General features: G+C 35.9%; 1 protein-coding gene across 1 annotated transcript in view; it reads right to left on the bottom strand.

Annotated features, from left to right (window-relative positions):
* Window positions 1-592: 592 nt before the first annotated feature.
* The window catches only part of GFRAL (GDNF family receptor alpha like), an 81,669-nt gene continuing 71,379 nt past the window's right edge, over window positions 593-10,882 (bottom strand). The window contains exons 8-10 of the mRNA XM_021937485.2: window positions 3,252-3,347; window positions 3,077-3,149; window positions 593-733 (exon numbers count right to left, since the gene is read on the bottom strand). Of these exons, the coding sequence (XP_021793177.2) occupies window positions 670-733; window positions 3,077-3,149; window positions 3,252-3,347 (233 nt within the window). The 3' untranslated portion in view covers window positions 593-669. The remainder of the gene's footprint in view (window positions 734-3,076; window positions 3,150-3,251; window positions 3,348-10,882) is intronic.

Raw genomic sequence — 10,882 nt, 5'->3', positions numbered from 1 at the left:
TTAAAGGGAAACTTTATTTCTATTCCAGTGTTGTAAAATATACCACTGTATATTTTTTCTTGAGTATTAAGAAAAAAATAACATCATCATGCCATATTATTATACTTAAAGCAATATTTTTCAGTCTATTTTAACATTTTCTTTCTCGATGACAGATGGAATAGTGTGTTGACCAGCTGTAGGATTTGCTTTAAAGAAAGTGATTGTTGGCTCGATGTGGTTGCTCACGCCTGTAATCTCAGCACTTTGGGAGGCTGAGGCAGGTGGATCACCTGCGGTCAGAAGTTTGAGACCATCCTGGCCAATTTGGCGAAACCCCATCTCTACTAAAAATACAAACAATTAGCTGGGCATGGTGGTGGGTGCCTATAATCCCAGTTACTCAGGAGGATGAGGCAGGAAAATCGCTTGAATCTGGGAGGCGGAGGTTGCAGTGAGCAAAGATTGAGCCATTGCTCTCCAGCCTGGGCAACAAGAGCAAAACTTCACCTCAAAAAAGAAAAGAAAAAAAGAAAAAGAAAAAGATGAAAAAGAAAAAGGGAGGGGAGGATAAGGGAGGGGAAGGCAGGGGAGGGGAGGGGAGGGGAGGGAAGGGGAGGGAAGGGAAGGGAAGGGAAGGGAAAGGAAGGGAAGCGGAGTGATTGTTATGGGTCCATGACTCCTAATGAATCAGAGTTCTCCAGGTACTTGGCTCAGTGAAGGATCTCTTGCTTTACTTGATATTCTGGAAGTTCTGTATAAAAGTAAAAGTAAAAGTTAACAACATGCCATTTTAAGGATTTCACAAATGTGCTGTGTGTTTGCATTTTTGCTGGAGTCTGCACCCTGGAGGAAAAAATTAATCAAGCTCCAGAATGTAAAGTCCCAACAGTAAAATATCGTATTGTCTTTCTAGGGAGCATCACACCTTTAATTATGATGTCCAAGTAATCATTTTTTAAAAAGTCCTTTCTTTTCACAAATATTTAAATTTTTAGTTGTTTCTCTGCAAACTTCTTTGAAGGCTCAGGGCTGTTTGAATACAGCATAACATGAAACAAATGCAACTACCTTATTCTTTACAGAAGACAGGTATTCACGTCGGTTAGGCCTGACCATCAGGTGAGTGAACAATGTCTGAAACAGCAACCATTCTTTCTTTAGGGAGCATTATTTATCTCCAGGTGTGGGGCAACACAGGTTTTGTTGCCAATGATGCTTTTGTTTCAGTTTGTTCTTTTTATAATTGCTTCTAATTTTGTCTCTTTTATCCTGGGCTTGGGGTTTTCAGATTATACATTATGATAAATTTTAAATTATATGAAAATAATGTGTAACTAAATACAAATATATTTAATAGTATGAATAACTTGCTTTAAAATACACATTAGAATAAATTCAAAATATTTGTCCATAATAATAACACCCCCACTGCCATCCAAAAAAGCGATATGCCTTCTGTGCAGGTGAGAAAAAATATGCAGTTACAGCGAATACATAGGGAATTACGAGTAGTCTATACCTTATACCTGTAGCACAACAGTAATATCTAAAAACCAGTGAGATCATGGAACAGGTGTAAATCTTATACATTCTGTGTGTAGTTAAGAAGTGAAGATTGAGAACCATTAAAGATGTTTTTGCTGGGCCAGAAAACTGTCCATATTTTTTGGTAACAATGTTTGTCATGGAATATCTAGGCAAGAACAGTAACTAAACAGTGTTCTCAAGTACTTAAAACCAAATCAAGTAAACCTTAATAAATTCCAAATGCTATTTATCCCTCTTAGCAATGGACTCTAATTATTTGTCCTTCAAATCAAATGTTAGAACCCATGGAATATCTTCTCATACAACTATAACTTTTGCGGCCTTGGAGAAAAGCAGTGTGTTTGGTACTGGTTTTAGTTAACATCAAATTAAATGCTTAGAGGGGTTGGGTCCAAACAGTGGATACATTTTGTTTAGCTGGCATTGCGTTTAAAAATCAATAAATTAGGATGTCCATATGTACCTGACCCCTTGGTATCACCAAACACCTTCTCATGCCAGTCTTTTATTTGCCTAATTGTCAAGGCCTTTTGAAGTCTGAGATCTCTGGAGGAGCAAGATATGTTTACATGCATTGTATGGTTGACTGAATTAATCTTTCTAGGTGTCAAATGTTATGAGGTAAATCTCCAGTGAATACTTCTGTTCCTCTAAAGGCCCAATCTTACTGATAAATATAGTTTGTGTATGTACTTACATGTATGTATGGCTGTATGCACACTTATGTATATTTCTTCATTAATATTTATGCTACTCAAATTTCACAGACATGTACCCATATGTATAAGGAATAAGCAAATGAACATGATTGATGTTTAAATATGAACGTTTTTTAAAATTAAAGGTAAGTCTACACTATTTTATGTATAGTTGTAGATGCTAAATAAGTGGAAAAATTTTAAACACTAGACATTTAGAAATCTAGAGGTTGATGTATGTCTCATCTCAATGTCTCACATGCCTGCTGGAGCATTACTACATTCCAGCAATAAAAGCAGCCAAGATTTGGAGAATAAATTAATGTCAGGCAATGGTAATGTCTTTCTAGGGGCACTCTGAGGCTTTATTAAATGTCTTTTTCAATAATTGCCTATTAAAAATGAGTAAAATGTATTAGCATATATAAATCAGAGTGAATAATACATCTTTAGGTAAACATAAACTGCATGCAGTAAACAATAGGTCAGTTATGTGAGCCTATCAATCATGAAAATGATTTGAATAATGAATGCAGCGAAGTTCAATTTGGATTTGGTAGGGGAAGCCAAGGGGAGAGATTGATAAGAGTTTAATTGGAAGGAACATACAATGCACATGTGCTTATAAAATGCAACATAAAAAATCTCCTATGATCACATTTCCCTTACGTAGGAAGACTGAAAGTAACGTTTCCATGGACCTATGCCACATAAAACTTGATTTAGTATGTCTTAACAGAGAAGCTTTCATTCTCAGGCTCTTTGTAAGCTCAGCCATTGTGCAACATACTTTAACACAGCTAAGTGACTCCCTTTCAGACCTTTCCTTCTGACTTATATTCAGTTACCTAAGCTTGACCATAACCAAGAGAAGGATTCCACAGGTGACTGTCATGCACATGGCAGCATAGATTACTTCTCCTAGGAAGAAAAAAAAAAAAAAAAGGTTAAGAAAAGATAGCTACTGGATTTTTAGAGGAAATAAATAATATAAATATTATAGAGGATTGATTTTTAACTGACCATTGAAGGGGGACTGAAATCCAGTTAAAGTGATTTTGTTTGTATGTTTTCTTGTATACAATGCCATGCTTTTGACATTAGACAGGGTTGGATAATCTGAAAGAAAATCACAAAAATGAGATTAAAGTAGTTACATATCATACTTTATTTTAATTTATGGATTACAATTTGCTTTATCTTATAAGGCAGCAATTTATTTCTATTACATTATTTTAATCTGATAGATTTGAATAAAACAATTTTCTTAAATTTTAACATCCTGTTTTTCCCCTTTTAATCAGATAATTTCCCTATATAAGCTTTTATTTTTTTCAAACCAAGATTAGTACAATGATTACATTTTATAACCTAAATCTTATATACAGACAAGAAAAATAAAAGATAGCAACTTTAGGCCATCCTTTGGGATATTGAAAAAGATCCTTTCTTTACAAAAGTGATTGTTTTAATGTACCCCTGCACTCAGATACTGGAATACCTAGTTTTGCTTAATTCCCTTGTTCTGTCTCTTTTTCTCTCCGTTAGCTAAACCTTCAGTTTCTCCTGTTAGCTATATTTGCCTCCCTTCAGAGCTATTCCTGGCCATTCTGAGGCGCTAGTCTTGGTCATGTTTCTGAGAAATACATTCCCATCAGTTTCCAATAGCCTCACAACTCTAGAAATCATGCTTTAGACTGGCCAGGTCATAAAAACAAATCTGTTTCTGTGAGAACGGTCTTTTCTCTGGCTATTCTACTTTAACGACAGAAAGATACAATTGTTAAAATTAACTGATAGATCTCCTTTAGGTGATTTTTATCAATAACTTTAAAGTGAAATCACTCCTAGTTTTCCTTAATTAGAGACAAATATGAATGTCAAACATACCAATAGTTTAGTAACCAATTTATGTAATGAAGGTAAAAGTTGGTTTTGAGGCAGTAAGAAAAATGAGATAAAGCTTTCACTTTAGAGTGGTTTTGCTGTCTTCTGTCATAGATGTTTCATTGCATTTTTGAGACCTGACACTATGAGTAGACAGTTGTTTACAAAAATGGAAGTATCAAACAGTGGGATATTACATCTGATGAAAACTAGTGACAACAAGCTCTGAGCAGGAAAGGAGATAAGAAAATCTACAGTCAAGCATTGCTTAATGATGGGGATATATGCTGAAAAATGCGGGCTTAGTCGATTTTGTGCTTGTGTGAACATCATAGAGTGTACTTACACCAAGGTATAGCCTACCACATACCTAGGTTATATAACATAGCCTTTGCTTTTAGGCTACAACCACGCACAGTGTATGCTATTGTACTAAATACTTTAGGCAAGTTTAACACAGTGGTAAATATTTGTGCATTTAAACATCTAAACATAGAAACGATACTATAAAAAATACAGCATTATAATTTTATGGGACCACTGATGTATAGTCTGTCTGTCGTTGACCAGAATGTCCTCATGAGGTACATGACTTTATGACCAAATGTTCCACTCAGTTCTCTCTCCACCCAGGGCTGCTGCTGTTCAGAAGACAGCTTATTGGGAGCCAAGATTTGAGCACTGTGTTAACAATAATCAATAGACTGATACATTGGAGTTTCAGACCAGTAATAAACCTCCCACGGTGGGTCACAAAGAAGCAGCCCAATACAGGACTAGAAAAGTAACTGAGAATTTTGTCATTAGAAAACTCATTCTCAGGGGGTCTGAACTCAAACACAGTTAAGGCATTTTTAAAAACAGTTTAAGCCTCCAACTTGCATATTGGATTATCATCTATTTAAGAAGCCTCCAGTGTGGCTGATGACTGTAAAACCAGCACTTTGGAAGGCTAAGGTGGGAAGATCACTTGAGCCCAGGAGTTTGAAACCAGCCTGGCCACCATAGCAAGACCCCATCTCTAAAAACTTTAAAGATTAGCTGGGGCCTGGCGCGGTGGCTCAAGCCTGTAATCCCAGCACTTTGGGAGGCCGAGACGGGCGGATCACAAGGTCAGGAGATCGAGACCATCCTGGCTAACACGGTGAAACCCCGTTTCTACTAAAAAATACAAAAAATTAGCCGGGCGAGGTGGCGGGCGCCTGTAGTCCCAGCTACTGGGGAGGCTGAGGCAGGAGAATGGCGTGAACCCAGGAGGCGGAGCTTGCAGTGAGCTGAGATCCGGCCACTGCACTCCAGCCTGGGCATGGTGGTGCACACCTGTAGTCTAAATTCTCTGGAGGCTGAGGTGTGAGGATCACTTGAGTCCGGGAGTTCCAGATTGCAGTAGTTGTGATCAAGCCACTACACTCCAGCCTGGGTGAAAAAGCCAGACTCTGACTCTAGAAAAAGAAAAAAAGCCTCCCCCTTGTTAAAATGAAAAATAAACCACTTAAAAATGTAAAAGTAATAGAGGTAGAAATTGTGAATTATTATTTACTTTGTGATTGTAAAATAACTTTTTTATTCACTATAAAGTTGAAAGGGGAAAATTGAGAAATTTTAATTTAATTTTAATTTTTTAATAAGGGGTCCTTGAAAAAAATTAATTGTAATCACATTGATCATATAGACTTTTAGTAAAATAAATGATCACAATAAAATTGTGTATTTAAATCAATTCAGAATATGAAGAATCAAGAGTTTTACTTCTTTTTAAGTTATATGGCCTTTTAAATAAAAGTTGTAGCTATATTCATGGTCTAAATATATACAATATACCTTAGATGATTAATTATCTAAATGATGCTATGGTTTTTCCTTATGAAATTCTATCCCTAAGTACACTTAGTCTAGTTGGGTGTTACAGTTCACCTTTGCAAAAGAAAAAAAGTATTATTTTGAAACAAAAAGGCTTTTTTTAGATATGTAACTGCCTTAAGTAATTGTTAAACACTCACCTAGCAGAGTTTAGAATCATCTCATTTACTAAACTCCTCTCACATGGAACTCATTAACAACGTTATAATGGATCAATGACAGAAATGATAGCTAATTATCCCAGTGAAAATTTAAATGCGACTAGCAATCACTCCACAATCTTAAATATTGCACCCTAGGAGGATACTGAATATCAGTTAGAGAGATTAATGTTACTGAGGGTTTCTTGGCTACTGAAGCCCACTGGAGTTCCTTCCCTGCCTTTTATAAACAGTGAGGTTTATAGCGTTTTATAACCATGAAATTAAAGTCAGCAAAGTTGATAACTAACCTCAGTCCCACACCATCTGCTCTATTTATAGATAAACACGATCAGTGACTTGTTTATCTTAATTTGTACCCTGGAGAAATTAAACACGATTATGAACTATATTGTAAAATCCCTGTGCATTTGATGGGAAATCAAGATTAATTTCAATCTTGCATTAGGAACAAATTTAGAAAGTATTCTCCCCAAATGAGCTATGGAGAGGTGAGCATCATTATTTCTTTTTTTCCCCCAAAATCCTTGTGCAACAGTAGTTGAGAATTCATGGGGACTGAAACTCTGCTTGTATAATTCATATGAAACAGTAAATGCATGGTAAAAGTTATGGTTGATCAGAGACGAAGCAATGACTTAGAAATAAATGTCAGAATACTTGAGATATAATTTGAAATAGAGATTAAACATATCACAAACTGCAAACTTATAAACCTTTGTTTATAAGTCAGCTTTGGTGAAAAAAATGCCTGTATCCAGAATGAGTTTCATGGGAAAAAAAAAGTTCACAAAATTGAACAGTAATTTTTACCTTGAATTATATTACACAAGCACTAGCTGAATTTGTAATAAATACGACAAATGAAAGAATAAAAATAGTTTGTACTATAATTTATACATTTCAAAACTTTATATTTCATATTTGGAGGTTTTCAATGAAAAAATACATAAGTGACAGCACCATTGATTGTCCAGAAAAGTTTTGATGTCTTCATTTGACATTGAATAATTCACTAATGGCTACCCTTTGGAAAATGTGTAAAATTTTACCTAGCTGGCTTTTTTATATATATATTTTTTTCTCCATAGGCTGATTGAAAACAACAGGGGAGAGTTAGGAAAAAATAAAAGAAAGACGTATCTTTTGGAGAGTGTTCATAGTCATTTGGAATGATGAGATAATACAGAAAGTTTTATAAATTACTGAGTTTTGAAATGGGGAACCTCCATCAGAAAGAATGCACAATTGTAATGAGAATAGAAGGGAAAGCAAGGATAAAATATGGGATTTCTTTTTGGTTCTTTTTCTCATTTTTCTTCCTTTCCTCCTTCCCCTCCTTCTCTCATTCCTGTCTTTCTTCAAAAGTATTTAGTGAGCATTTACTATTAACACACAGTGGAGATTTTTTAAAAAGTGATCCACGTGTTCTTTTTCAGTATTGTTGAGTGTGGTGTGAAAATACACCAGATTTGATGTCTTTGCTGTCAGTCCCCAAAGACCACTTAAAAGCTTACGGTTCAGGAACCATTTTGTTACCTCTAATTTTCCTTCCTTTCTCATTAGTACATCTTCAAGTCATCTTGAAAAGACCCCACACTACTGCATTAAACTGTCAATATGACATCTACCTTCCACTTTTTGTGACTATCCTTCAGTAGCCTAATGTCTTGAAATAGTTGTCTTGATAATTGTCTCTGTTCCTCAACCCATTTCACTTTACAACCTTTCCAAACAGGTTTTTGCTTCACTATTCCACTGAAATTATTTCAAGATCAGCTAAGGCCTACTTGGTCATTTCAAATATTCTTCTTCATTGGCTTCTTCTGCTGTCTTCAACTTCTAAAGGCTGGAGTTCAGTCCCGGCCCTTCCCTTTAATATGATTCAGTCCTGCCCCTCCCCTTTAGTAAGAAGAAACCTAATAATCTCACTGAGTGGTCTCAATTTTCCAATGATTTTAAGTAAACTACAGATTCATATTGAGCTACATTCTTGATATTTTTGCTTGCATATCTGATAACCATCTCAAATTTAACAAGTTCTAAATTAAATTTAGGTTTCCTCTTACTATACTAACTTCTCTCACAGTGTTTCTCATCTCAGTACATGATATAGCCCATCCACATCATTCAGGTAATCTGACAATTATCCTAGATTTTTTCCCTTCTTTCAATTGTGTATCCCATTAGCCAGTTTGTCTTCTTGATTTTACATAAATGGGTATCTTTATTCTTCCTCACTGCAAACTCCACTGAACTAGCTAAAGTGATCATGATATCCCAGCATAGGTGCTTCAATAAATACCCCCAATAATCTCAACTTTTTTCCTGTTTTCACTTCTGCCTGACTCCAGTGAAAGCAATCAGGGTTATCTATTAAACATCCAAATGAAATCATTTATTTCCCCTACTTCAAATCTTTAAATAGCCTCTCACTGAACTTAAATGAAAATCTAAAGCATCTACCATGTCTAGAAAGTCCCACATGATCTAAACCCTAGGAGCCTCTTTGGTATATTAAATCTTTTCTTTGCCCATTTCATTCCAGCCACCACGAGGCTTCTTTCCTCCCTCCTTGCCTCCTTTCCTTCCTTCCTCTTTCTATTACTTCCTTTTAGTTTACCAAACACATTAAACATTTTTTTTATTGCTGGAGCACTTAACCCTTGCTATTGCCTCTTCCTAGAACAGACTTCTTCTCTTTTTTCAGGTGTCTGCCTAAAGACCACCTTCTGGGAAACATTTTCCCAGGCCATTTTACTAGAGTAGAACCCTTTGTCATTTTCTATTTTCAAGAGGACACAGTAAATTCAATATTTTTTTAGAAGAGACAGAGTTTTTAAAACTATGTTCCATAAAACACTAGTTCTGCAGAATACTTTTATGGGTTAGGCAAACAAAAGATCCCACACGCAAATGACTTTAGAAAATTATGGGTTAGACATAATATACGCATTTTTGTTGCAAGTATTTTTCAGTGTTTTTAACATAATATAGTGGCACACATTACCTAAATTTACTTCCTCCAGGGGATATATTTTATAATCCAAGAAAACAAATTGGAAAACATGAATATACTTGATTAAATGGCAAGGATTTGTAAAATTTGTGCAGGCATAAGATGTTCATTGAGGATCTTTATTTTTGCTTAGTCAATGGAAGGCAAGAGAACACCACATTGAAAATATTCTATATTGATAAATGTAAGTACTGATTTATTATCCTTACCTCTACTAGACACACATACATACAAATGCTAGGTACCACAATTTCTCTTCATCTGTATTTCTGGGAGCCAAACAAATTTTTCTTTTCATTTTTCTTTTTCAGTTATTTATTTTATGTTGTGTTATTCTTTTTTTTTTAAATTTTTAAGTTCAAGGGTACATGTGTAAGTTTGTTACACAGGTAAACTTGTGTCATGGAAGTTTGTTGTACAGAGTATTTTATCGCCCAGGTAGTAAAGCTAGTCCCCATTAGTTTTTTTTAATCCTCTCCCTCCTGCCACCCTCCACCCTCCAGTAGGCCCCCATGTGTGTTGTTCTCCACTATTTGTCCATGTGTTCAAGCAAACTTTTCACCCTGAGGTTTGAAAGATGCCTGACCTTTCAAGTGCTACTCCTGTTGTTCCTCAGAGAGTTCAACGTGATGCAACATCTATCCCACTTTTGCTACCAGTTAATCTAGCATTCTTCAATTTCCCAACATGTCCCCGTAAGATACGGAGAATTTAGAATCTGCTGTCTATCGAGGAGACCCATTACAGCAGAACCAGAAATGAATTCATGGATCACTTATTCCTAGTTACCTGTAAATGTCCACAGAACAATGTGATGAAAAGCACCATATTTGGACCCAAGTAAAGATTACCTACATAAGTAATTACTTCCTACTTCAAAACTAGCATAATGACGATCAATATGGAGAGATATTCATAAAATGATACATGACCTTGCTCTCGTAAAGTTCTTGACCTAGTTTCCAGTAAGGGGAAAAATGTAACCAAAGCAAGGTTGAATCAATAAGGGACAACCAGGTAAATGGTACACTTTGAGGACTAGTGGGAAACAAGAATAATTCGTACTCTGGGTGCCCTTGGAAATCAGATGAAGGAGTTTATATGAGGGAAGGATGAAAGTAGGAAGAAGGAAGAACAATGAATATCTTCTGTACACAAAAGTGATCAAGGCAGAGTTTAAGAATTAGTCAAGTCACGGTATATAGGTTGATTTCATGAGTGAAATCTAACTAGAAAGCAATAGCAGAAATTTAGGCGTAAGAAGATACAAACTAAAAATAGGCAATAGAAGCTGGAATCAAGAAGAGAGAAGTGTAGGATATATTTAAAACAAAGATTTTCATTAGAAAACAGAATGATGCAGAGCATAGAATCACAAGTGTGACCCTCAGATGCGGATTAAAAACCAGCTCTACTTCACCCCCGCTCAGTCATTTTAGGCCAGTTATTGAGATTTTTTCCTCAATGTTTTCATCCTTTTTTATTGAATAAGGACTTGCTTTGTTGCCCAGGTTACATAATCATACCTCACTGCAACTTTGAACTCCTGGGCTCAAGCAATCCTCCTGTCTCAGCCTCCTGAGTAGCTAGGACTACAGGGGCATGTCGCCATGCCCTACTAATTTTTATTTTTTCTAGAGACAAGGCCTTGCTATTATTGCCCAGGCTGGCCTCAAACTCCTGGCATCAAGCAATCCTCTTACCTTGGCCTCCCAAAGCTCTAGGAT

Source organism: Papio anubis, chromosome 6 (assembly GCF_008728515.1).
Source record: "Papio anubis isolate 15944 chromosome 6, Panubis1.0, whole genome shotgun sequence".
Classification (NCBI taxonomy): domain Eukaryota; kingdom Metazoa; phylum Chordata; class Mammalia; order Primates; family Cercopithecidae; genus Papio; species Papio anubis.
Note: the sequence above shows the minus strand (reverse complement) of the source record. Positions and strands in the feature narration are given on the sequence as shown.